Raw genomic sequence first — 27,276 nt, 5'->3', positions numbered from 1 at the left:
TGTGATTTCTGTCTTCATGGCTGGCTGGAATCAGAGCTCAGTGTTTGTCTAAGTCAGGGCTTCTCAGATGGAGGCCATGCTGCCCCCAGGGGATGTCTGGAGACACCTTTGGTTGTCACAACTGGGGAAAGGGTGCTGCTGGCATCGAGTGGGTGGAGACTGGGGACACCACTCCACACTCCACCACCCACAGCCAGCCGCCACCACAGACACTCTCCGAAAGTGAAGGGGTGACCCTCTCCACCCACACAGCTTGCCCGCCACCTGTCTCCAGCTCAGCAGACAGCTGTCCAGGAGACCGCCTGCCCCTCCACCCCCCGCCCCACACCCCTCATCCACTCACCCTGTCCCTCCGGGCGCTTGCCAGCCTCCCTGGTCCATCTCCTCCAGGTGTCTGCCTCCCCCCTTCTCCCGGGATCTCCCTGGGGGTGGCTAAGGGCAGCGCAGGCACTTGTCATAGTCGCCTACTGGTGGTGAGCTCCATGAGCGTGGGGTGACCTCTGTCTGGCTCATGTCTGCAGCCCCACCTGCCCCTCGCTGGCCAGATGCACAGACTCCAGTCTTCATATCGGGGCTTCCCGGTCCTGCAGCGCCTTCCTGTCCACCCGGTGCAATGGAAATTTTATTTTAGTTTATTTTTAAAGATTTTATTTATGGATGCCTGGGTGGCTCAGTTGGTTAAGCTCTGCCTTTGGCTCAGGCCATGATCCCAGGGTCCTGGGATTGAGCCCTGTGCAGAGGCCCCTGCTCAGCAAGGAGCCTGTTTCTCCCTCTCCCTCTGCCCCTCCCCTTGCTTGTGCTCGCTCTCTCGCTCTCTCCCTCTCTCTCTCTCTGACAATAAATAAATAAAATCTTAAAAAAAAAAAACTCAACCTAACTACCTCTTTCAGACCTCTTTGGGTCTGAAACTGAGTAAGTCCACTCAGTGGCAGATTTGTGCCACAGTTAGGAACTTAATGAGGAGATGCTATTCAAAGAGCCTGATGACCCTGGAGTAACTGGAAGATCATCCCACCGTGCTTTACGGCAGCTCCTTGCCTTGACCTGCGAGGCTGACCTCCCCTCCTCCCTTCACCCCACCCATCAACTCTGTGCCAGCCGCACTGTCCTCCTCCCCTCAGATTCTAAACCAGGCCAAGCTTGATGCCACCTCAGGACCTTTGCACTTGCCATTCCCTCAGTCTGGAACGTTTTTTCCCCTTCATCTTTGAATGACTGGTTCCTTCTCATTATTGACTTTCAGACCTGAGCCTTCCCTGACTGCCCCAGGGAGGCACCTCCCTACCCCCTCTCATCACATCACCTGTTTTCCACATGCCCGGCCCCCTTCTGGAGGGAAGTCCATGTTCAATGTGTAGCGTCTCTACCCCCTCTTCCAAATCATAAACCCAGCAAAGGTTCTTGTTCATGGTAGTATCAGCTGTCTCTAGAAAGTGCCTGTCACACGGTAGGGGCTTCATGGGTGCTCCTTGAATGAATAGGACACTAACAGCCATTTTTATTGTCTTCCAGAACTTTTGACTTGAGGTTTGAAGTCGAAAAAAAACAAAACAAGAAATGTGACTCAAGGCCTGCTGTAGTATCACAGATACGCTTCTAGAAAGATCCCTTGAATGTGCATACCTGCTGCTGCTTTAAGCAACACTCATTCAGTATCTTGGTTGGCATCAGGGAACCCGGCAGTTAGGCTCCAGATAATGTGAACTCCTCCGTTTGACTGTCCCGTCCTTTCAGCCATCATCTCCCACCAGCCACTGGGGTTGTAGACAGAGAAGACCCCTGAACCCGTGGTAAGGGGTGAGCCAGCCCCCTCAGTGGGGACCCTTCCTGCTACTCTTGGCAACTTTACGCTTTGGTAATAAATTGTTTCATTGGAGATGGAGAGTTGAGTGTCTGCAAAAGGAGTTTCTTTTGGAAAAGTTTACCTTCTTTTTTTCTCCATCTATTCATCCCTTCAACCTTTCACCCATCTATCCAAAGTTTCATGCAGATACCCATCCATCCATCCATCCATCCATCTTTCCATCCATCCATCCATCCATCCATCTTTCTATCCATCCATCCATCCATCCATCCGTCCATCCATGCAACGATCATCTATCTTTCTATTCATCCATCCATCCATCCATCCATCCATCCATCCATCTTTCTATCCATCCATCCATCCATCCGTCCATCCATTTAGCCATCCAAACCATCAGCCAGCCAGCCACATATCAATCCATCCATTTATCCACCCAGTCGTTCCATCTATCCATCCATCTTTCCATATACTTTTCCATCATCTACCCTCCCACCCACCTTTCATCCTTTCATCCATCTGCTCATTCTCCCATCCATGTACCCTTCCTCTTCCATACGCTTATCCTTCCTTATATGAGACAAATATTCAGCAGGCATATCTTGAATGTGTGCTGCGTGGCACTCAGCGTGCTGCATGGAGGATCCCGATGAACTAGACACGCTGAGGCCCTTGAGCTCATGGAGCCTCCAGTCGAGTGGAAGAAGGCGTTAAATGAGATGACTTTTGGAGAAAAGGCACAGTGCTGTGATGGAGACCAAGGGGCCCAGGGAGGGGAAGCGCCTTTGCAGAGAGCCTGGAGAGAGATGGTGGAGGAGCAGGCACCGCCCCCCACCCCGGGAGCGTGAGGCCTGTGCAGTGGCCATGGCTGGAGGAAGGGGGAGTCTGCGGAGAGATTTCGGAGGCAGCCCAACCAGCAGCGTGTGGCCAGTGACAAGAGTGGAAGGGATTCTGAACGGAGGGATACACTCACCTCCCAGACTTGGTCTTGAGGATCTGGAATCTTCCACCATTACTTTGGCATGAGGAGGTCAGAGGCTGGATTGGGGAAGAACCATTCTCCCCAGTTCTTGCCTGCCTGGGGGACGCAGGGGAGATTAGCAAACTGGTGTTCATTTCCTAGTTGAAAGCAAGTGTGTATAGCGCTTTCCAGAAGGGGATGTTCCTCAACGAGAGAGAAAACCCACCTGCAAATCTCCTGCTTAAAGAGCCTCTCTGTTCATGAGTCCACAAAAGAAGAGAGATGTTAGCTGCCCTTCAGGGCCCCAGATGGTCACGGGATGGTCAGTGTCAACATCTGGCCCTCCCATCCCCCTGTCACTTGGTGCACTTGCCCGGTCCCCGCAGCCCCTCTGTCCTCCACCCTCGTCTCTGAGCGAGCAAAGCCAGCCAGAACCCCATGCTGCTCAGGCAGCAGGAGAATCACACGACCAGGTGGATCAGGGAGAGTGTAGACAGTTTCCCTCTGCCTCCGAACCTGCTTTTTGTCTGTCTGCCCAGGTTCTGGACCTTGTGGGTCCTGGCATTTTGTTCCCCCAACTCTGCAAGAGGAGGGTGTTGTCATCTGCTTTAGATAAGAATCACACGGCCCAGGGGAGTGGGAATGACTCCCATGCCACCACGCGGTGAACGGTGGCTGGACCCATTCTTTGTCCTCTACAACTCACCTCTGTCCCCAGGTGAAACTCTAGCCCAAAGTTAATCAGATGTTCGTGGTGCAGGGGCTGGTGGTGGTTTGTCTTTTGTTTTTTGTTTTGTTTTGTTTTGTTTTAATAATTTTTACTACAGGACGCCTGGGTGGCTCAGTCAGTTAAGCATCTGCCTTCAGCTCAGGTCATGATCCCAGAATCCTGGGACTGAGTCCTGTATTGGGCTCCCTGTTCGGCGGGGAGCCTGCTTCTCCCTCTCCCTCTGCCTGCCTCTCCCCCTGCTTGTGCACGTGTGCTCGCTCTCTCTCTGACAAATAGATAAATAAAATCTTTTTTAAAAAAAAGATTCATGAATCGGGCAGCATCCAATGGGGCAAATAGAAAGGCACTGCAGGGAGCTGGACAAAGCGGAAGACTTCTCTGGGCAGAAAGGGGCAGGAACAAGGAAGTTATAGGAGGCCAAAACCAGGTTGTTTGTTGCAAGATCGCGTTCCTTCAGGGGCCCGTCAGGCAGATTACCTGATTAGTGCTGATCAGGGCGATTCCTGAGTGCCTCGTTTCAGATTCCGCGTCAGGGTGAGCCCAAACTGGACGCCTGGGTTTGGGGACGTGGGGCTTATCATCAGCAACTTTATGTTGAGCCTGTTGTCTTATTTTTTCACTCTGTGTTGGAAGTTAACGGGAAGAATTTTACCGCTTTTGATGGGAGATACTACAAATACAAATTTTGGTGCATGTTTGTGGAAGATGTAGGCAATGTTCATTCAGAGCAGGAGTGCGGCTGGAATGATTCTGTGGGAGGCGTTGGCCGCCTGCCTTTCTACAGGATGCTGCTCAAACAGCCTTGCTGGCTCTTCTACTGGCGCTGAAGTAAGTGTCAGGAAATTGTTCTCTTACTGACTCTTTGTGCTGTTGCAACTGAAGGATGAAAGAACTTGTGATTTGTTGCCATGCAGTATTTTTCAATTCTCTCTCATTCAAACCCCCCAGTGGCTCTCTTTAATGAATAAAGTTGGGAAAATCCTCAGGGTGTTTAAGTGCTGAAATTATATTTTAATTCTGAAGAAAGGCTGCCCAAATTCTTGATTTTTAAAATAAGCCATGGGGATGCCTGGCTGGCTCAGTTGGTGGAACGTGCGACTCTTCATCTCGGGGTTGTGAGTTCAAGCCCCATGCTGGGTGTAGAGATTACTTAAATATAAAATCTTTTCAAAAAATTAAAATCTTTTTAAAAATAAATAAAGTAATCCATGTTGGGAAGCCTATTTTATTTTTTTACTTACAACTTCCAGTATCTGTTTAGCAATAGAATTATGCAGATTGAAAGAACAGAAAACAGTGTTAAATGCTCTGTGTTTACAGGAACTTCTTCGGACACCTGGGTGGCGCAGTCAGTTAAGCACCCAACTCTTGATTTCGGCTAAAGTTGTGATGTCGGGGTGACAAGATGGTGCCCCAGGTCAGGGTCTGCACTTGGTAGAGTCTGCTTGAGATTCTCTCTCCCTCTCCCTCTGCCCGTCCCGTTCATTCTTTCTCTCAAATAAGTAAATAAATCTTAAAAAACAAAAAAACAAACAAAAAAACCTTCCTGAATATGTTAAAGAAATAACTGATGAAAAATTTATCTCTTTACATGTCAAGGCTATTCTTTTTTTTTTTTTTTTTTTTTTTTTTTACGATTTTATTTATGTATTTGAGAGAGAGCAAGTGAGCACAGAGGGAGAGGGAGAAGCAGATTCTCTGCTCAGCAGAGAGCCCAACAATGGGCTTCAACTCAGGATCCGGAGATCATGACCTGAGCCGAAGGCAGATGCTTCCCGGACTGAGCCACCCAGGCGCCCCTGTCAAAGCTATTCTTAAAGGATATATTACTTAGAACAGAAAGAGAATTTCTGATTTGAAGTGGATAGTTACTGCATCATTTCCATGATGACCTTTCCAAAAGGATTTTAATCCCTAAAGAATTTTATTCTTTTACATGAACGTCACTAAATACCAGCATGGGAACAGATGGAATCATCCTGTACAGTGTTGAAGAAAAGAATAAGAAATGAGAACAATGCTCCTATTTTGTGGGTAGGCACTGTTTTTAAAAGTCGTTGATCAGGAGACGCAGCGTAATCCTGAAGAAGGACAAAGCAAATGGTGCCGTGAAAGATGGAATTTGACACATGAAAATTTTGTTTAAAGAATTTTATTTTTAAGTAATCTCTACACCCAATGTGGGCCTCGAACCCACGAACCCGAGTTCAAGAGTCACTCACTCCACCGACTGACCCAGCCAGGCGCCCCTTGACACTCTATTGGATCACGATGCTGAGGGTGAGCATGTTTTCTCATTAATGGACACAATGGGGAGAAAAAGTAAATGGACATTCAAAGGAAAGAATAAATAAATTGTATGTGACCACTGCAAACACTACAGTGAAAATTAATAACAAGAAACCGCGCTGAAATGATGTGGGCAGTTTCGGCGGGGAGCGCTCGCATGCCCTACCACGCATAGTCGATTGCAGACCCAACTGAAAGAGACAGCCTTGACCTTACACGGACTTGATAGTGGACGGGGTCACTACTCTGCTATCCCAGCGTGAGGAAGCCCGGCTTTTTTATTTCCGCCCCGCCCCCAGCAGCTCAGCCAATGAGAAGCCAGTATACTGCCGACACTCCACCCCTTGAGTCCAATGGACTTTTAGTTTATAACAGCCTTCCCCGTGCGCTCCTTTTCTTTGTAAAGGCCTTCCTCTGTCTTTTCCTCAGGCTTACCTACAGTTTTGAGGACAGCTTTTTTTTTTTTTCCCCCCACAGCTGTTTGATTCCCCCCCAAAATCCATTTTTTGCTGGTGAAGTAGCTGGCCGTTTTTATTTTAAGGTTAACACGATATTACAAGGTAAACGGACAACAGACCGTCACTGCAAGGAATTTCATAAGCCAATTCTACAAAAAGAAGACACCGTTGAAGGGAACCAAGACATCTGGCACATATAAAGAAGAAGGTATATAATTTAGATAACCTGTCGTTTATTTCAGGAAACCCGTAACTGATTTTCTGTGTGGTGAAAATACACAAGTTGGGTTCCCAGGAAGCAGGCTGAGAGTGTTCCTGAGGAAGGGCCCTGGGGGTCAGGGATCCTCCTTGTGGAGGGAAGGAGGAGGCAGCTGGGGCAGAGGGAGAACTGCGGCCTCTGCCCCGGGGGGCGGGGGGGGGTGGCCTCCGGAGCTAGAACAGCCCTACAGAGTGGTCCCCGTCAGAGCAGACCCTTCCACCAGGTAGGCTGCCCTGGGGAGGGGCGGGAGCTGGGGCAGGGTGCTCTCTGACCTGCACCCCTGTTGGATCCTTCATCTTCATCGCCACCCTGACGCCCCACAGCAACCCTGTGAGTCAGGTTTACTGTGTCCACTTTTACAGAGGGGGAGACTGGGAAGTAAAGCGACTTGCTCGAACTTGGCCTTGTAATTGGTGACCGGCTGAAATTTGAGCCCCGTTCTGCCCATCACCACACCAGTGGGATTCCCACTCACTAGTTGGCAACCCGTTTCCATGGAAAACTATTCTCTCAGGAATTGTCCCCCGATGTCTCCCTTCTTGAGAAACCCTGGGCCCTCTACCCAGAGGTCACGGGAGCTCGCTGGAGCCAGTGGTCATCGCTTGCAGATCTTGATCTCTGAGTACTCGGTCGTGCTGGGGCCCTTCAGGTCCTGAGGCTTCCAGGGCCTCAGCCCGTGGAAGGTGAGGGAGGCGTAATGAAGGTCCTGCTCCTCCTCCAAGGTGGGAGCGGCCAGGGCTGGGGGCAGGCAGGCTAGGGGCGTTCCTAACGGGTACTCATGCTGGTAACCCTGAATGGAGGGGAAAGAAGGAGGTCCAGTTAGGATAATGGGAGCTGGCAGATAGCCAGCAAACCTGGAAACTGAGCGCTTAGTCTTTCATCTATTCATTCCTCAAACATTGGGTGTGCCCCCATTCATTCATGCAGTAAGTATTTGAGAATAATAATGCCTCGCCCTTGATAATCAATTGCCAGGCTCCTAGATTCCTCACAAGCCATTAGGGAGACACAATTATCCCCATTTATCAGGTGGAGAAACTGAGGCTAAGTAAATACCCCAAAAATCACACGCTGAGTTGTTGACAGGGCCGAGATTAACACCCAGGTCTCTCTGGCCCCGGTGTCTGGCACCTTCTGGAATAGCTGCCCCATGCCAGGCCCTGGCAGACGGGAGGTCACTGGCCTGGGTGACTGAGTTCACGGGGACCGGGGAACAAAAGCCTGTTTGGGGCATGACAACCAAAGTCATCTAGAGGGTTGTGGCTGTGGCCATCCTAGGGTGGTGGCCACATGGCATCCTGACGGACAGAGGGCTCATCACTCACCCAGGAGAGGGGACCCAACGTGCAGGTGGCATCCTTCCCGCCGGGTTTCTGCTTCCTGAAGATCTTTACCCTGAGGGGGAGGCCAGGATCTGTCAGCAGCTCGGCTGACTCACTACCGCCCCTGCTTAAGAGGCTGACAGGAGGGAATGTACCGAGCCTGGCGACTCGTGAGAATGGGCATGGCCAGGATCCCCAAGTCTCATGGCCGGGGCATCATCCAGGTTCCTCTGGCTGGGGCTGCCCGGGACCCCAGGACTCGGACCCCTGCTGCCCCACGCACTTGCCCTTTCTCCCACGGGCAACACTCACATGAAGAAGACGAGGCAGGGGCAGAGACTGAACAGGCCAGCGACACCAGCTCCCCCGACAGCCCCTAGAACGAATCCTCCCCCAAACTCCGGCTTCCCTGTGGGTGAGTGGGGTTTTGGGTGAGTCCCCTCGAGCCCCAGGACGCTGGTGCCCTCTCCTCCCAAGGAACTCGGGCTCTCATGTTCTTCAGCTCCCAACCAGCAGAAAACCAGGACTCTGCCCCCCACCCTTCCTCTCTCTCACCCCTTCCCCTCCAGGCCCCAGCCCCACCCCCAGACCGTCTTCTCTAGGACCCAGACTCCCTCCCGACAGCCCCCAGACCTGGCAGCAGCAGGACCACCATGCTCTGTTTCCCATGCACATTCCAGGCCTCACAGCTGAGTCTGAGGCCGGAGCCCAGCGGCCCGCTGAGGCTCAGGGAGCTGTTGGCCCAGGGCCCCGCAGAGCTAGAGGTGACGGTCCAGGAGGCATTGCTGTGGTTCCCCTCCAGCAGTCCCTCCCCCAGCCGCCAGCGCAGGGTGGGGGCGGGCTGGGCTTGGGAGGAGCAGTTGCAGTGCAGCCCCTCACCCTCCCAGGAGCAGGAGGGGGGGAGGAGCCGCGGGGGGTCTGTGGGAGGGAGGAGAAGGGTCAGTGGTGCCTCTTCTCCCCAGGCCCAGGCAGCCTCTCCCCCAGGGGTCCCCACACTCACAGACCACAGAGAGATGCAGGGAGACGTGCTGAGAGCCCAGCGAGTTCTGAGCTTGGCAGGTGAATCTGCTTTCGTGGCCCAGCTCCACTCGGGGCAGCTCCAGGAACCCCGGCTTCCAGGGCTGGGAGGGGCCCAGAGTCCGGCTCCCCTGGGCCCAGCTCAGTGTGGCGGGAGGGTTGCTGTCAGCAGCACAGACCAGGAGCAGAGATTCCCCTTCCAGGACTGGAAGAGATGAGCCATTCCCCAGGTGTTTCAGTTCTAGGGGGAGAGAGAGAGAGAGAGAGAGAGCGAGAGCGAGAGTGCGCGAGCGGAGTCCTGGCCGGAAGCTCTGAAGCCCTGGTCCTATTTCTTCTCTCCATTTCTCCTAAGTTGGGAAGGGATCTCCACAAGTGCTTTTGTAAGCAGCTTTGTGGTGATGTAATTCACATACCAGACAATTCCATTTACACACCACTTACAGAGAGTCATGGGGTAACCATCACCACATTCAGTTTTAGAACATCTTCATCACCCCCACCAGCTGCCTCCCCCCTTTCTCCCACCCCCCCAACCCCCAGGCCCTGGCAACCCCTAACCTATTTTCTGTCCCTATGGATCTGGTCTCTTCTGGACATTGCCTGTAAATAGAATCATGAGCCACATGGGCTTTTGTGTCTGGCTTCTGTTGGGTGGCAGGACATTTCCAAGGTTCTCCTGCCTTGTGGCGCCTGCCGGGGCTTCGCTCCTGCTCGTGCAGAATCGTGTTCATCACGACGACAGACTGCATGTGTTTATCCATCCGTTGATGGACACTGGTTTTTCCTAGGCCAGTGCTCTTTTTTTTTTTTTTTAAGATTTTATTTATTGACAGAGTGCACGTGCACAAGCAGAGGGAGCAGGAGAGGGAGAAGCAGACTCCCCGCTGAGCAGGGAGCCCGATGCCCAGGGATCCCAGGACTCTGAGGTCATGACCTGAGCCGAAGGCAGATGCCCAACTGACTGAGCCACCCAGCGCCCCCTCCTCCCGAGGCGAGCACTCTTAACTACACTTCTCCCTCTCTGTCCCGAACTACTGAACACTCCTCTCTCAAGGATCCAAAATTCAAGCCCTTCAAAGCTCTTCAGGATGTGACCTCTACCTCTTCCCCTCCTTCCCTCCCCCGCCCTTGTCTTAAGATAAGTAGGGCATCCGCACTGTGCATTCCAGAATTCACAAAGGAGGAAGGGGAGTTCAGAGCGAAGCCTGCCTTCCATGCTGACTCCACAGGCGACAAATCCCTCCCGTCAAATGCAACGTTTATTGCCAGTGTCTTGGGCGGCCTTCCAGAGCGATTCAATGCTAGCCTCTTCCAGGAGCATTGAAAATATACACCCCTGAGACCCCCACCCACAGTTTTGCTCCTGGGCATATAATTTACAGTCCCACTCCTCGGAGCGCTGGCACCCTCCAGGAGCCGGTTAGAAATGCAGAACCAGAGTCCCCTCCGGCCTCCTGAGTCACATCGGCATTGTCACAGATTGCTGAGACATCTGTGTGCTCAACAGGGCTTGTGAGGTACGGCCTAGAGAAATGCTCTTCTGTTCACAGGGGGGAATGTTCCAAGCAGCAGCATCATGAAATCCAGACAACTCAAGAGTGGAACGTGAGGGGCGTCTGGGTGGCTCAGTCATTAAGCATCTGCCTTCAGCTCAGGTCATGATCCCAGGTCATGATCCCAGGGTCCTAGGGTAGAGCCCTGCACTGGGCTCCCTGCTCAGCGGGGAGCCTGCTTCTCGCTCTCCTGCTCCCCTACTTGTGCTCTCTCTCTCTGTCAAATAAATAAATAAAAATCTTAAAAAAAAAAAAAAAGGAGTGGAACGTGAAACTAACATGTAATACCTACGGACAAGGAGGGGCAGAAATTACAGCTACGACACGGATGAACGTCAAGAACACGAGGTGGTACCACATCAGAAAAATCAAGGGGGCTCTGACCCCACAAATCCACTCCCAGGAGTAGATCCTAGAAAGATCTGGAAGCAGTGAGTCCAGCAGATCCTTGTAGGGAAATGTTCAGAGCAGTGCCGTTGACAGGAGCCACAAGGTGGAAACGACCCAAATGTCCATCCGAGGACAGACAGGTGGATGGATGGTGGTCTCTCCGTACAACGGGATAATGTTCAGCCTGACAAGGAGTGAAGCACTGACCCGCGCTCCAACAGGGGTGAACCTGGATCACATCATGCCAAGTGGAAGAAGCCAGGCACGTATTTAGGAAAATTATAAGAAAATAGAAGATACGTGGACGTGTTAATTAACTGGACTGTGCGCCTCCTTTAGCAGTGTAAACGCATATTGACTCTACGTATACGAATCATCACGTTGTACACTTTAAATATATACAATTTATTCATCAATTATACCTTCATCAAAGATAAAGTAAAACAAAATATAGAGAAAGGATGGTAACAGAGCGTCTAATGTCATGGCTTTTCCTGAGGCCAGACGGAGGGGCTGAAATTGGGAAGGAGCATTTAAGGTGTTCCAAAGGTGGGATTGCTGTTCTTTTTTTTTTAAGTAGGCTCTACACCCAGTGCAGGACTCGAACTCATGACCCTAAGATCGAGCCAGTCAGGCGCCCCTGTTCTATTTCTTAACCTGGATGGTGAGTACCAGGGTGTTCATTGGATGCTGATTCTTCATAATTTGCATGCATGTGACAAATAGTCTTTGCATATAATGAATGGTAAGCAAAGATCACCTGTCACACAGTGAAGGGGGGCTTCCCGACTCTGCTGTCCCTGTGTGTCTCCCTGGCCCTCCCAGCTTGGCTTCGAGCCCCAGGCTCTGCTCTGTCAGGGAATCTGCTCCCATCCAGTCTTAGGGAGGGGGCCCTCCGACCTACCTGTGCAATTTCGTCGGGAGATACCAATGCTCAGGTTCTGTGGGGCATCTGGGACAGAGAGACAGTGACGAATGGGGTCGGAGCTGGCCCTTCTCCCCGCCACCCACCCCGAGGAGACACAGGAATGGGAATTGACACAGATAAGCCCTGTGTCCTCCCTGCAGCCCCCGCCCCACAGGCACCCGGGTCCAGGCCCTGCACGCACAGGAGACGTTGAGCGTAATGGTCCTCTCCGTGTTCACGCCAGCCCTGGGGAAGGTCACCCGACAGGTGAGGTTGGTGCCGTGGTCCTGCAGGCGGGGGGTGAGCAGGATCTCTGAGGAGTTAGAGGCCTCCAGGTCCAGCCCTGGGGCTCTGAGGGCAGCCCCTGTCCAGGAGATGGTGAGGGGCGTTGCCTTATCACAGGCCCCAGGCACAGAGCATGTCAGGTGGCTGGGGCAGCCAGACTCCAGCGGCTCCTTGACCCGGATATCCGGGGTCTGTGTCAGCGCTGGAGAGGAGAGAAGGAGAGGCCAGACCCCAGAGGGGACCCCCATGTGTGTCTCTGAAACAGGTCGGATTCACCCCAGCCCTGAAAGGACCATGCTTCATTCTCCCCATTAAAGATGAGCTGCAAAGGGTCCATTTCTGCCTTGGAGGACGTGCCCCCTGCCCCGTGATTGACCCTTGGGGACCTTCCCTACCTCTCACAGTCACAGTGAGCCTGTTCCTTTTGTAACTGTGTCTCATGAGGCCCCTGTCCAGGAGAAAGTAATAGTTTCCACCGTGTCTCCTCTGGGCATCTGTGATGCTCAGGGAGCAGTTGCCGGCCCCAGGGTCTCCGAGAAGGTGGAATGGAAATCTGGTCTTCCTCTTTGTTCCTTTGGCTGGGTTGTTTGTGGCCACGAGAACGTCCGCTTTGGGATTATCCTTTGTCTGGAACCAGGAGCCGTAAGTGGGTGTAGAGTTGTTCCCGCCAGCCCGGGGGTAGGAGAAGGAGCAGGGCACGTGAACGCACAGACCCTCCTGCACCGTCACCGAGTCCTGCACTCGGAGCTCGAACCCTGGATCCTCCTGCAGGGACCCTGCGGGGACACGGAGGCTCGGCAACCACGTCAGGACCCGCACCACCCCCACCCCGGGCCCTCAGCCCGCTCACCGGCCCACAGCAGGGGCGGCAGCAGCAGCAGCAGCATTTCCACGGTCCCCGGGGCTGTCCTCAGCCTGGCTTCTAGACGCGCCTTTCTGTCCCAGAAGGAAGCTCCAAGAGGAAGCTTCTTGGGGGAAGAAGAGGGTAGTGACCATCCACGGAAGAGGAACCTCAGGAAGGGAACCACAGAAGTCCTGACAAATCCCTTCTTCCAACTTCTCCTTTCGCAGATGAAAGAAGCAAAGTAGAAAGGACACAGGACTTGCCCTACACCAGCAGGAGCCCAGTATCGGCCGGCCTCAGGGGTGGGCAGCCCCAGCAGTGGGGCTTTCACGAGGAATATTGAGTAAGGGCTCCAGGTGAGGTGCTGGGGGCAGGATTCATTCATCATTCATTCATTCTTTCTTTCATTCACCGGGGAAACATCTACTCCCTACAGGGGACAAAGAGAAGAACTGGACTGCCTGACTCCTGCCCTCAGGCATCACACCTCATGTGACCCCCCAAACCCAACGCCCTCTGGCTCCCCAAGGGCACTCAGCTTCCCCGCCAGCCTTGGGGCTGAGTCTGCAGTCCACACAAGCTCCCAGCTCCACAGTGAGAAGCAGGCAGGGGGGACCCAGGGTCCCCGCACTCAGAAGGGCCTCACACTTGGGGTATGGTGCTCTGAGGTTGCCACCTTGAAATCCTTAATGATTTTATTTCTTTTTTTTTAAGAATTTTTTTTTAAGGACTTGGGGCTTGAACTCACAACCCTGAGATCAAGACCTGAGCTGAGATCAAGAATCGGATGCTTGACCGACTGAGCTGCCCAAGCGTCCCTAGATTTGAATTTGTGTTTTGTAAGTGAAGCCTAATGGGATGAGGAGCACCGGAGGGGGAAATTGGAACCTTGGATCACAAGCCTCCCCCACCCCCCACCTCCCCCTATCCCCCATCCCCAGGGCAGATTCTCAACCCCACTCCCACCCCCGCGTCCCACCCAGGCACAGAGAGGGTGTGAGCCTTGCTGGGTTGAGAGGAGGGACCCCCAGACACCTGTGAGGGTCTGAGGGATTGGACATTAACTAGCTGTTGGGGAAGGTCATCGAGAAGATGGGACCACCAGTTGACCTGTGAGCTGGACCCAGACCACTGAAGGCTCCTCACCCCCTCCCCCGTCCTTGGAATATGGGTTCTACGTGCCTTTCCTGCTCCCAGAGGCTGCTCCAAGGACACACAGCCTTGAGAACCTGCACCGTATAGGTGACCGAGCCCCGTGAAGGCATCCCTGTATATAAACTTTTAAGATTTGGAGGGCAGGTGCCAGGATCCGCAGCTCTTGCTGTGGCCCAAGACAAACCCCGTGTGTAAGTTCCCTTTGCTTATTCAAACTGCCGCCTACCAGGGCGCCTGGGGGGCTCAGCAGGTGAAGCATCTGCCTTCGGCTCAGGTCATGATCCCAGGGTCCTGGGATTGAGCCCCATGTCGGGCTCCCTGCTCAGCAAGGCGTCTGTTTCTCCCTCAGCCCCTACCCCCTGCTCATTCTCTCTCTCGAATACATAAATAAAATCTTCAAAAAAAAAAACAGGGGCGCCTGGGTGGCACAGAGGTTAAGCGTCTGCCTTCAGCTCAGGGCATGATCCCGGCGTAATGGGATCGAGCCCCACATCAGGCTCCTCTGCTATGAGCCTGCTTCTTCCTCTCCCACTCCCCCTGCTTGTGTTCCCTCTCTCGCTGGCTGTCTCTATTTCTGTCAAATAAATAAATAAAATCTTAAAAAAAAAAAAAAAACCTGCCGCCTACCAACACATGCTATGACATGGATAAACCTCAAAAAATGGTGCTAAGTGAAAGGAGCCAGACACAAAAGGCCACATACTATAAGACTCCATGTGTATGAAATGCCCAGAAGAGACAAATCCACGGAGACGGAGGTAGATTAGTGGTTCCCAGGGGTTGGGGGAGGGGAGAGTGGGGAGTGACTACTAACAGGTGTGGGGTCTCCTTCTGGGGTGATGGAAAAGTTCTGGAACTGGATACTGTATATATTAAAATGGTAAATTTTAGGGGCACGTGGGTGGCTCAGTCAGTTAAGCATCTGCCTTTGGCTCAGGTCATGATCTCAGGGTCCTGAGATGGAGCCTCACGGGGCTCCCTGCAGATCAGGGAACCTGTTTCTCCCTCTCCCACTGTCTTTCTCCCTTTGTCTCTCTCCCCGCTTGTTCTCTCTCTCTCAAATAAATAAATAAAATCTTTAAAAATAAATAAATAAATAAAATGGTAAATTTTATCTTACGGGTTTTTTAACCGCTTTTTTTTTTTTTTTTTTTTTTTTAGTGTAAAGAAGACAAAACCCAAACCATACCGCAGGTCAAGAGAGAGAGTCCCTGGAAGAAAGGAAAAAGCTTTTTCCTGCTTTTTGTTACAGAGGCCCCACAAATTACGTAGCCGGTTCTGGTGAGAAGCTGGACCAGGGGAGTGTGGTCACCACTGCGCAGGGGCTGGGTCGATGATCGATGAGCGTCTCTCTCTTGAAGAGCTGGGACAACATTGGAATCAAAGACATACCCGGGGCCACTGTGCTTCTGTGCGACCCAACTCCTCAGCTTCCTAGCTATGCATGTAGTAAAGAATTAGCCTGAAGCAAAGACTGGCCTGGCCTTTGCCTGGGCTCCTGGAGGGGTCTGGCGTAGGGACCCCTGAGCTCTTGGAATGTCCTGCCTGGTAAGAGCGCCTTAGTTTATCTGGGGGCCTTGGGCCACAGCAGATAGGCACTGGATCTGTCTGCCCCCTGGTGGGGCTAAAATCTGAACAAGTCAGCCATGGTGGCGGGGGGGGGGGGGGGAGCTCCGCGTCTATGCGACTGTCCCTATTGTAAGTAGCACAAGCTAGGTGGCTTAAAACAATAGGTCTTGTTCTTCAGGTCTTTCTAGTGAATCATCGAACCTCAGGGTGGTGTTGGGGACCCCCAGAACAGACTGTCTCCCTCCTTCAGGGTGCAGGAAGCCAGGGGGAGGCGGTGCCCCGCGTCCTGGCTCCGCAGGTCCGCAGACCCCGGCTCGGCGCGCCCCCTGGTGGCCCCGCGGCGCTCTGCTCTCAGCGAGCCCGGGCGCGGAGCCTGCCCTCGCCGGGAAGCTGCTGACTAGGGGACAGGTTCTGTGACTGAGTTCACACAGGGGACAAGCCCAATCCGAAACCGCACAGAGAAAGCTTCAGTTCCTTTGCATGGTAAACGGTTCCTCACTTAACTTCTCAACCACTTGTCTCTCAAACACGAGGCGACTTGTCCCTTTTAACTAAAAGGTCCCAGGAGGTGCCACAGAGACCCCACACAGCAGCAGCAGAGCGCACCCCCACCCCCTGGCATGTGGATAGAAGGTCATTGTGTTCCCTGCCCATCCCTCCCGTTGCCATTGCTACAATATCGTCCACAACCCGACCTGGGCCCTGTGGACAGCAGCCCTGGAGGGGCGGCTCTGCGGATCGGGGACACCGGGACCTCTGTCTCCAACTCAGTCACTCTGCCTTGTCTGGGTTTAAGTCCGTTTTTCAATTTCTGCAGAATTGCAAGAAGGGCGCCTCAAATTTCCCTTCTTTCAAATCAAGTAAGCGGTTCCTTGCTTTTCCAGTAGATGACCAGAAAGAATGAGGGGAGGGGGTGAGCCCCCGGCAGGACTCCAGGGACCCAGGCCCACACAGCACTGACACGTTGTGGGTGCTGAGGACTGAGGAGTCACCCAATGCCAGGCAGTGTCCAGGGGAAGAGAGAAGCCCTAATTCCTTCTCTTCTTCAGCAGACATCATTGCCTCTGGGTCTCCTTGGCCTGACAACCGGGGTCCAGTTGCGTGGATACAGAGGCCACCCTTCCTGAGAGAAACAGGAGGGTGGAGAGCCTCCCGGGACTCACGAGGAATGACACCCAAATGTGTGTGCGTGCAAGTGTGTGTATGTATCAGTCTTGCGTGTCTGCTTTATATGCACGTGTGTGTCCGTATCTGTGTAGCTGCCTGTGGGTGTGCAGGTCTGTGTCTCTGAGTGTGTTTTCTATTCATGTGTCTATAGGGGGTGAGGAGACTTATTTGTGTGTATATCTATGCACACATGCTCGGTATTTGATTTTTTAAAATTTATTATTTGGGGGGGGAGGGAATGAGCAAGGAGGATGGTCAGAGGGAGAAGCAGACTCCCTGCTGAACAGGGAGCCCAATGCGGGGGCTTGATCTCAGGACCCCGGGATCATGACCTGAGCCAAAGGCAGATGCCCAACCGACTGAACCACCCAGGTGCCCCATGCTGGGTATTTGAAACCAGCCTCAAAAGCTAATATTGAGAGAGACCATGTATATCTTTGGTACCATATTGGGGATTTGGGTCATTATTTCCAGAGCAACAGGAGCCCCCTTAAAGTGTTTTAAAAAGCGGGAAAATTGTGCTTCTAACAGTGAAAATGCCAAGTGGTCCTGCAGAGCCTTCTCACTCATCAGGGGAGACTCAGAAGTGGCTGCCCCCCAGCCTCTGACTTGTTCTGCACACAAGACTCCTTTCTTCCAGTCTTGGAAGGGGTATCTCTGCACCCGAACATGTCTGTAAGGCTGAGCTGGGCCAGGAGAGCCGAATCCTGCGCCCCTCACAGCCCTTGAACCCTGGAGTACCGGAGCTGCCCCAGGTGGGGTCAGGGCATGAAAGTGAATTCACCTGCTGAGCTCAAGTACATCCGCTAGGGTCAGGTGCAAGGTCAGCACGTGACTTCCCTAAACTCCTCCCACGGTCCTGGCTGTGGTTCGCGGACGCTGAGGCGGGGGAGGCTCAGAACAGGTACAGGGGCTGGACGTCTAGGACTACGAGATGGGCCATGGCCCCGCGGAGAGATGGAGGGGGTAGCGAAGGGATGGGGCTGAGAGAGTGTTTCTTTCTCTCCCCTCCCACAAACAGAACCAGAGAAAATGCCATATCCCAGGCGGAAGATTCGAGAAGGCAACAGTGGCCCCCAAAGATGTCCTCACTCTACCCCCCAGAGCCTGTGAATATGTGAGCTTGCAGGGCAAAGGGGACTCTGCAGGTATCATTACGTTAAAGGTCATGGGACGGAGAGATGATCCGGGGGAACCTAAGTGTAATCCTAAGTTTGTAAGAAGGAGGCAGAGGGAGATCTGACGGCAGAATAGACAGGAGGATAGGTAACAACGGAAGAGGCTGTAGTGACACCATGGGGCCAGGAATGCTGGCGGCCACCGGGAACTTCAGGAAGCAAGGAACGGATTCGCCCTAGAACCCCCAGAAGGAACCAACCCTGCCGACGCCTTGACTTTAGCTCGTGAGGTTCGCTTTGGACCTTTGGACTCCAGAACTGTAAGAGAATACATTTGTCTTGTTTTAGCCTCTACGTTTAAGTTGAACCCCCCTCTCCCTTGAGAGGCTCCAGGGGCGGGTCTATCTCCTGGCCTTTTCCAGCTTCTAGAACTGCATTCCGTGCCTTGCAGCCCCTTCCTCCATTTTCAAAGCCAGCTGTGTGGCATCTTCTCTCTCGGACTCCGCTTTGAGCTGCTTTTCTGTCCCCTGGCTTTCGCTTCTGTGTCCCAATCTCCCTTTGCTTCCCTCTTATAAGAATGTTTGGAGTTGGGTGATGGGCATTAAGGAGGGCACGTGTTGTAATGGGCACTGGGTGTTATATGCAACTGATGAATCATTGAACACTACCTCTAAAACTAATGATGTACTATATGTTGGCTAATTGAATTTTTTTTAAAGATTTTATTTATTTATTTGACAGAGAGAGACAGCCAGCGAGAGAGGGGGAACACAAGCAAGGGGAGTGGGAGAGGAAGAAGCAGGCTCTTAGTGGAGGAGCCTGATGTGGGGCTCGAACCCAGAACGCTGGGATCACGCCCTGAGCCGAAGGCAGATGCTTAACCACTGCGCTACCCAGGCGCCCCGGCTAATTGAATTTTTAAAAAACAATGTTTGGAGTTACATTTGGGGCCCACTTGGATCACCCAGGATAATCTCCCTACTTCGGAATGCTTAACCCCGTGCTCGCTTCGGCAGCACATATACTAAAATCGGAATGCTTAACCCCATTGGCAATGTCCTTTTTGTCGTCTAAAAATTAACATTTATTTATTCTGGGGTTCTGGGGATTAGGACCTGGGTATCTGTGGGGGGCATTATTCAGCCTACCACAAACGGCAACACCCATTTCAATGATGAGGGGTGGGCAGGTATTCCCCCCTCTATCCGGGACCCTTTAAAATAGGGAAGGAGGGGCGCCTGGGTGGCTCAGTCGGTTAAGCGTCTACCTTCAGCTCAGGTCATGATCCCAGGGTCCTGAGATCGAGCCCCGAGTTGTGCTCCCTGCTCAGCGGGGAGTCTGTTTCTCCTTCACCCTCTGCCCCTACCGCCTGCTCATTCTCTCTCTGTCTCTCAAAAATAGATCAATAAAATCTTTTAAAAAATAAAAAAAATAAAATAAAATAGGCAAGGAGGTAGGATGAGTTATCTGTTCTCCAACGACACTGCCTGACTTCACAGGGGCCTATGAAACAGACAGCCCCTCTCCCTCCCGGGCGGTCCATCCACACCAGCCAGAGAGAGTGAGAAGTGATTCCATTCAAGAAGCAAAGGTCGCTCCTATTAGTCAGGAGAGAGGGATGTTTGGTACGTTCAGGGTTTGTACTGTGACCTTGTTTGTTGTCTGCATTTATTTATTTTAAAGATTTTATTTATTTATTTGACAGAGATAGAGACAGGCAGCGAGAGAGGGAACACAAGCAGGGGGAGTGGGAGAGGAAGAAGCAGGCTCATAGCGGAGGAACCTGATGTGGGGCTCGATCCCATAACGCCGGGATCACGCCCTGAGCCGAAGGCAGGCGCTTAACCGCTGTGCCACCCAGGTGCCCCTGTTGTCTGCATTTAGAGAAAATTGTGAAATGGGCTTTTTTTTTTTTTTTGTCTTACCCTATTAGGACCAAAGAGTGCCCTTGACTGATGTTTGTGTCCTATGAGATTGGATTGTTGTTGTTTTTAAGATTTTATTTATTCATTTGAAAGAAAGAGTGAGAGAAGGAGCATGATGGGGGGGGGGGCGCAGAGAGAGAGAGAGGGAGAAGCTGAACAGGGAGACCAATGCAGGGCCAATCCCAGGACCCCAGGATCATGACCTGAGCTGAAGTCAGATCCTTAATTGACTGAGCCCCCCGGGCGCCCCTGTGAGATTGTTTCTGTCCCACAAGAGAAGAGCACTGCCTGGCCAGGATCTCAAGAGCTCGTTTTCCCTTTTCCAGTACGTCTCTGTTCCTACAAATTCTTGCTAAGCACCACCCACTGTGGGGGGTTCAATCAATAGAAGGGTATCCTCTCACAGTTCTGGAAGCTGCGAGTCTGAAATCACGGGGTGGACGGGGCTGTGTTCTCTCCGAAGGCGCTACAGGGAAGGATCCTCCCTCACCTTTTCCAGCCTCTGGTGGCGGCCAGCCACGCCTGGCTCGTGATGTCATCCCTGCCCTCCCTGACTCTGTCTTCACATGGTGCGTCTCCCTGCATGTCTATCTCTGTTTCTTTTTCTTCTTGCAAATCCACCTGTCATATTGGGTTCCTCACGCCCCCTACCGAGGAAGGACCTCATCTGAACCAATTACGTCTGCAATGACTCTATTTCCAAATAACTCACATTCTGAGGCTCCTGGGAGGACATGAACGGAGGGGAGCGGGGGTGGGGGACCCAGTATGCTTGGTCAGATGGTCATCGGGAACTCTGTGTGAAGTCATGGTTGTACGTTCAGGGCAAGACCACAGAGCCACAGATGCAAAAGACAGAGCACTCAGGGTACCTGTTCATGCAATTGGCCGGTGCGTTCCAGCCGCGTTAGCTCCCGTCTCTGGAGCGAGGGCTGATGCCACGCCCAACCTTGCTTCAGAATTCATCACAATTCCGTCCTGAAGAGGCAGGGCGTCTCCAGGACCGCTACTGGCCAGCTCACTTCACTTTTCCTCCATGCTCTTATTACAGTCAGGATGTAGTTCATTATATGAAAAGGATTTGTTTACTTGTGGAGCTGTTCCACTGACCCAGACACAGGGTCTTGCTCTGGTTCCACGAGTGACTCCACTACTGGCCCGAGTGTGGCTGGGCCCTGGTCTCTGCTGGAGGATTTCACTCTGGGATCTGCCTGCCCTCCACCATGCAAAGGGAGCTGGGTTTTTACCCCTGCAAGTGTAATGCAGAGGAAAAGCCTCTGGGCTGGGAGTCAGAATCACCGAACCCAACTCAGGGATCCTCCTAGAGCTTAGAAATGGGACTTTGGCGATTCATTACCCTGCTTCGGTCCTCAGTTTCTCTTACAAATGGGAATTTGTAACAATTGGTTTACAAACATACCAAGCCCTTTCTAAGTGCTTTACAAATAATTAACTCGTTTCGTGCCCACGACAAGCCTGTGCTGTGGGTGTTATTCTCCCATTTTATAGCAGAGAAAACAGGCACAGAGACACTAAGCAAGCTGCCCAAGGTCACACAGCCAGTTGGGGGGGGGGGGCGGCGGGATGGGCTGTCCGGCACCCTGGGCTGTCCTGCACCACACTTGTCTCTAAGCCCTAGGCGTCCCTGTACTGGTGGGGTTGTGACTGTGGGTTCTTGTCTGTGCTCCCCAATGGAATGCAAACTCTAGGAGCTGCGACTCTGGAGCAAAGAGAGGCACTGGATGAACATTGCAGAATGAAGGCAGGCGTGGGGCTAAGGACAGCTGCATCCCTTCCAACTGCCAGAGCCCTCCCGCCGCACTCTGCTCGAGGAGCTGTATTCCTGGCCAGGGTGTCCATCTTCAGCAAACGAGATCCTCCCGTTGACACGGGACCAGGAAGAAACCTGGGCCTCGATGGTCGGATGGAGCAGAATCCGCTCGTGGCGGGGCATGCGCGCCACCTGGCGGCCGAGTTCCGCCAACACAGCGCCACCCGGAGACCAGAAAGGTTTGCTCTGGGTGAGACGGGATTGCGTCTGAAAGGGAAATGCTCTCCGGAGTGTTCCCGGCTGTGATCTGGAAATCAACGCGAGGATGGGGGCCGTCTCCCAGTGGCTTCCAGACATTTCTGACCGTGATGCACAGTAAGAAATCATTTCACATTAACATAGTTTAAGGAAATGCCACCCTGTATGGGATGATATTTTTTACTCTGATCCTATGTCTAAACGCTGATCAGAATCTCTTCTATCAATTTGTGGACTCTATAACGGGTACCCCGCTGCCCCATTTTTTCCCCAGCTCACACAGAAAGTTTATGATGGAACAAAGGTTAGAGCCCAGGCCCAACTCCTTCCAAACTCAGGGTATTCTCTCTCCATGCTGTGCTGGCTCTAAGGTCCCTGCTTGCCATCCCTGCCTTCCAGATAAGGAACCTGGGCTCAGAGAGGCAGAGACAACTGTTTAAGGCCACACAGCTCGGTTTTGCAGTGCCAGCCTCTGGCTCACTTCTGGAGGAGAAAAATCACTGAATACTCCCAATTTCACTGTTGGGTAAAGCTTAATTTAGTCCTTTCTCTGCTTCAGACCTGAGTGAGCTGCACCTGCCTGCTGTTTTCCTGTAATGTACAATGTAAATTACTGACAATGCAAAGCTCAGGCCTAAAACTGCAAGTCTTCCTATGTAACAAAAGGAAACTGAGGTGGAAATACAGCCTGTGTCTCTTCTCCATCCTTCACGCAAACTGCCCCACTTAACTATGTGTAAAGGCAACAGGGGAAATATGAACATGGTCCCCTGGGCAGCAGCTGGCAGGGACTGCTCAGGCCAAAGTCCAGAGGAACGTCAGAACCTGAGACAGGAGTTAGCCCCAAAATGCTTTGCCACCAGGGCCTTGGGTGCTCTGGGTGAGCTTGAACTTGGACCTTGACATTTGCATTGTTTCCTGCCAAGTAGCAACCACCGCTCAGAAGGGCTTCAAACTAAGTTCCAGCTCTGAGGGCCCCTGACCCCCAGCTGTGAGTACCCAGGGTGGAGGGACATCCCCAGAAGTCTCAGTTACAGACACAGCTTCTCAGAGTTGTATTTTTCCTACTCTTCCTCTTCTTCTTCTTATTTTTTTATCTTGCTCTGCTCCGTGCCAAGAGAGGGAAGATAATGAAAAGTCTAGGGTCATGCAAGTGGGACATCTAAAAGAACCTCACCACAATAAACTGGGGTCCTGTATGCGTTTCCTAGGGCTTCGGAAACAAAGTACCACAAACTTAGTCACTTAAAGCAACAGAAAATTCTCCTCTCCGGGTCCTGGAGGCCAGAAGTCTGCAGTCAAGCAGTCGGCAGGACTACTTTGTCCAAAGGCTCTAGGGGAAGATCCTTGCTTGCCTCTTGCAGTTTCTGGTGGCTCCAGGCATCCCTGGGGGTATGAATGCATCACCCCAGTCTCTTCCTCTGTGGTCACATGGTCTCTCCTCCCTCCTCTCTAATGGTATCTGTCTTCTGTCTCTGATAAGGACATTTGCCATTTGATTTGGAGCCCATATTTGTGGGTTTTTTTTTTTTTTTTTTTTTGCAAATACAGTCACGTTCATAGACTCCCAGGGGTTAGTTAGGACATGGGCATATCTTTTGGGGGGCCATTATTCAACCCACTGTTGACCCCAAAGACTAAAACCATCAAGGGTAAACAATTAAATTCACTCCTCCAGTTCACAATTTGCAAGTGTCAAGTTAAAACAAATGGTGAGGGGCATGTGAAGTAACTGCCCGATGGGCATGGAGTGACGGGAATGTTCTGGAACTAGATAGAGGTGGTGGTCGCACAACACTCTGTACTAAATGTCAGTGAATCATTTGCTTTAAAATGGTCAATTTTATACTATGTGAATTCACTTTAGTAAAACAAAATTCAGACCTGGTAAGGAGAGACTTTATTAGGATTATGGCAAGGTGGAAGAGGGCTCAGGCTGAGGACGGACCAAAGTTCCAGATTCAGGGGAGTGTGGGGAGCAACTCAACCTAGGTTTAGTTAACAAGCATTTTGTTCTGATAGATCAATGCGGACAAAACAGTTCAGCAAATCACTTATGAGTCCCCCCTAGTGCCCTTTTTTGAGGGTGGGGAATTTGAAGGGTCTGTGTGTGGTCCTGTCTTGGGTGAACAGCGGGGTCATCCGTGGGTCTTCTCTGAGTCATGAGGACAGTGCTTCTTTCCAGTAAGCCCGTTCCTGAAATGGAAACGTCTAACGAGGCTTTCTTAACCGTTGCTGTTTTCCAGATGCACAAGGCTCAGGCAAATTTCAGCATTGTCCCAAGTAAAGATGTTTTGGAAAAACTTGCCTGGGAGCAGCTCTAAGGACTGGTCAGCCCCCACATGGGATTTCAGCCCCAGTTCGTAACACGGGGCCCAAAGATTCAAGATTTGAATGTAAGTGGAAATAAATCTTAATACAGCAGTTCTCAACCTTTTTGGTCTCGGGACCCCTTTACACTCGTAAATAAATATCAGCAACCCAAAGAACTTTTGTTTGCATGGTTGTATCTATCCATATTTACAAATTTAGCAATTAAAATTGCAAAACTTTTAAATCACAGAAATATATAAGCACATACTGATTAGCTCTGAGTAATGATGTCATCACACATCACATAACCTCAGGAAAACTCTAGATTGGGGGGAGGGGGAGGTGGCAAACAACATTTTAGTAGTATTATGAAAATAGTTTCAATCTTGCAAATCACCCGAAAAGGGCTTGGGGACCCTGAGGCCTCCAGACAACACTGCATTCCTGACCCTTGCTTGCTGAGCCTTCCAGTTTTATTTTATTGATCATACTCCCTAAAGTTAGTTTTTCCCTTCTTTTTACGGTAAAAGGACCACCTAGGTTGTGGCTGCGAAAATGGCCGCCCATCTGGAGACTACACTTCCCAGGCTCCCTTGCAGGTAGGTGTGACCATGTGACTAAGCTCTCCTCAAAGGAAAGGCCCAGAAAAGATGTGGGAAACTCCCAGCTCAAGTCCTTAAAAGGAGGTGGCTTGCTCTCCAATGATATCTCTGTCCCCCTTCCTGCTTGTTGTAATAAGGTGGTGGTGGTGGTGACTTTGCTTCAACCGAGATGAAGGAGGACACACCTCAGAATAATGGTTTCCGAAGTGTGGTCCCCAGACTAGCAGTAGCAGTGTCACCTGGGAGTTTGTGAGAAAGGCAGATTCTCAGGTCCATCCAAAACTTGCTGAATCAGAAACTTCCGGGCTTTGGGCCCAGCAATCTGTGTTTCAAAAAACCCTCCAGGGGATGCTGAAAGACAGTTTTGAGGACCACTGAGCTGGGAGCTGTGCGAGCAACAAGACAGTAGCACCTGGGTCCATGAACAACCTCAGGAGACCAGCTTGGATATTTATATGAGGAAATCGATCTTCTATCTTATTAAAGCCTCGGTTACTTGGTCATTGATAAATCAAATCAGTATCTTAACGATATATTCAAATACACCCTTTGGTTCTTTTTTTTTTTTTTTTTTAAGATTTTTATTTTTAAGTAATCTCTATACCCAACATGGGGCTCAAACTCACAACCCCAAGATCAAGAATCACCTGCTCCACTGACCTAACCAGCTAGGTGCCTTTGATTCTTTCTTGAATTAAGAATTTTAGGGGGTCCCTCCTCAGACAAAGGAGCCCATGACTCTTTTTTTTTTTTTTAATATTTTATTTATTTATTCGACAGAGATAGAGACAGCCAGCGAGAGAGGGAACACAGCAGGGGAGTGGGAGAGGAAGAAGCAGGCTCATAGCAGAAGAGCCTGATGTGGGGCTCGATCCCGTAACGCCGGGATCACGCCCTGAGCCGAAGGCAGACGCTTAACCGCTGTGCCACCCAGGCGCCCCAGGAGCCCATGACTCTTGATCTCAGGGTTGTGAGTTCGAGCCCCATATTGGGTGTAGAGATTAAATAATTTTTTTTTTTTAATTTGGGGTGCATACATTGGTTGAGTGACCGACTATTGATTTTGGCTCGGGTCATGATCTCAGGGTGGTGAGATCACACTCCACATTGGGCTCCGCACTCAGCGCGGTCGGCTTGAGGTTTTCTCTCTCCCTTTGCCCCTCCCCCAGTCTCTCTCTCAAATAAGAAATAAATTTAAAAAAAATGTTTTTAAAGAATTTTAAGGGCGCCTGGGTAGCTCAGTCAGTCAAGTGTCTGACTTTGGCTCAGGTCATGCTCTCAGGGTCCTGGGATCAGCCCTGCAATGGGCTCCCTGCTCAGCATGGAGTCTGCTCGTGCCTCTCTCTCTGCCCCTCCTGTGGACGCACAAGCGTGCACATGCACACACGCTGTCTCTCTCTGACAAATAAAATCTTTAAAAAAAAAGGATTTTATTTATTTAAGAGAGAGTGCACAAGTAGGGGGAGTGGCAAGCAGAGGCGACAGAGGGAGAAGCAGGCTCCCTGCTGAGCAGAGAGCCCGATGCGATGCAGGGACTCCATCCCAGGACCCTGGGATCATGACCTGAGCCAAGGCAGGTGCTCAACCGACTGAGCCACCCAGGTGTCCCAATAAAGAAAAATCTTAAAAAAAAAAAAAAAAAGAATTTTAAGCATGTATCCACACCCATCAGGATGGCTACTATTTAAAAATACACAGAAAATGAGTGTTGGCAAGGCTGTGGAGAAATTGGAACCTTCACGTACTGTTGGTGGGAATGTACAATGGTACAGCCGCTGTGGAGAAGTTAGGCAGTTCCCAAAAAATTAAAAACAGAAAAAATACGATCCAGCAATTCCACTTCCGGATAAACCTTGAGGACTTGGAACACTATCTCATGTAAGCAGAATCACACACTGATCTTTTTGTGACTTATTTCACTTAGCATAATGTCAAGACCGATCCATGTTGCAGCGCTGTCAGAATTTACTTCCTCTTTAAGACTGAACTATATTCCCCTACATGTCTATACTCAGCCTCTCTTGCAGCCACAAGTGCCCACGTAACATACTCTAGACAATCAGATGCAGGTGGAAATCTACCAGGCTAAGAAAGTTTTGACCTCCTGCCTCAAATTCATACACGATGCCTGGAGCTGTGGCCTCCATCTTGTGACTATGAGGAAAAAACCAGAGACTCGGAGAGACTTCAGCAACAGCAGTCTCTGAACCTCTGAACAAAGCCAGCAGCCCCCTTCCCCCTCCCCCCTCCCTCTAATGAGGAAAATTAACCTCTCATGCGTATGCTCGCGATCACTTCTCCTGTTCACTGCAGCCCAAAGCATTTGTAACTAATACAGTGGGTCAGGTTACGGATCTGTCTCCCCGGCCAGAACATAGGTCCCATGGTGGCAGAAAACATGACCTTGCTCACACTGTGTGCCCTTCCCATCCCAATTCCTGGCTGGCGGAGACTGCACAGATGGCATGCATGCTTGAGGTCCTTCATCCTAAATCTAATAGTACTATCCTCTTGTGTTCACGGCAAGAACCACACAAAGGGCTTAAAATGGCACTTGACATAGTTAGCCCTGAACAAATAGA

The 27,276-nt window shown here is 51.5% G+C and overlaps 2 protein-coding genes and 2 long non-coding RNA genes across 9 annotated transcripts in view; 3 read left to right on the top strand and 1 right to left on the bottom strand.

Moving 5' to 3' along the window:
* Window positions 1-1,882, top strand: part of VRK3 (VRK serine/threonine kinase 3) — a 32,869-nt gene extending 30,987 nt beyond the window's left edge. For all 4 annotated transcript variants that reach the window (XM_008684566.2, XM_008684568.2, XM_008684565.2 and 1 more), the window contains one exon: window positions 1,513-1,882. Coding sequence is in view for 1 of the 4 variants with exons in the window: in XM_008684568.2 (XP_008682790.1) it covers window positions 1,513-1,526 (14 nt within the window). In the remaining 3 variants the exon portion in view is untranslated. The remainder of the gene's footprint in view (window positions 1-1,512) is intronic.
* Window positions 1,883-3,725: 1,843 nt separating this feature from the next.
* Window positions 3,726-18,411, top strand: LOC103657141. 2 transcript variants are annotated; one of them, XR_566786.2, is made up of 4 exons: window positions 3,726-4,320; window positions 5,450-6,447; window positions 15,133-15,519; window positions 17,729-18,409. It is a non-coding gene; the product is annotated as an uncharacterized LOC103657141 (long non-coding RNA). The 2 variants fall into 2 exon arrangements; XR_005835800.1 differs by lacking the exon at window positions 3,726-4,320 and having other exon boundaries at window positions 5,311-6,447; window positions 17,729-18,411.
* On the bottom strand, window positions 6,453-13,012 carry SIGLEC11 (sialic acid binding Ig like lectin 11). Its single transcript, XM_008684564.2, has 9 exons — window positions 12,823-13,012; window positions 12,368-12,748; window positions 11,890-12,174; window positions 11,685-11,732; window positions 8,821-9,078; window positions 8,454-8,738; window positions 8,133-8,229; window positions 7,824-7,893; window positions 6,453-7,288 (listed from the first exon to the last, which is right to left on the bottom strand). The coding sequence occupies exons 1-9, from the start codon at window positions 12,857-12,859 to the stop codon at window positions 7,094-7,096; spliced, it is 1,656 nt and encodes a 551-aa protein (XP_008682786.2). The 5' UTR covers window positions 12,860-13,012; the 3' UTR covers window positions 6,453-7,093.
* Window positions 18,412-19,930: 1,519 nt separating the features above from the next.
* On the top strand, window positions 19,931-25,511 carry LOC121103522. 2 transcript variants are annotated; one of them, XR_005835799.1, is made up of 4 exons: window positions 19,931-20,319; window positions 21,460-21,896; window positions 24,026-24,175; window positions 24,623-25,511. It is a non-coding gene; the product is annotated as an uncharacterized LOC121103522 (long non-coding RNA). The 2 variants fall into 2 exon arrangements; XR_005835798.1 differs by lacking the exon at window positions 19,931-20,319 and having other exon boundaries at window positions 21,322-21,896.
* The last annotated feature ends 1,765 nt before the right edge of the window (window positions 25,512-27,276 follow it).

The sequence above is a fragment of the Ursus maritimus genome, unplaced genomic scaffold (assembly GCF_017311325.1).
Source record: "Ursus maritimus isolate PB19 unplaced genomic scaffold, ASM1731132v1 scaffold_19, whole genome shotgun sequence".
Lineage (NCBI taxonomy): Eukaryota > Metazoa > Chordata > Mammalia > Carnivora > Ursidae > Ursus > Ursus maritimus.
This window is presented reverse-complemented; position numbering and strand designations above follow the sequence as displayed.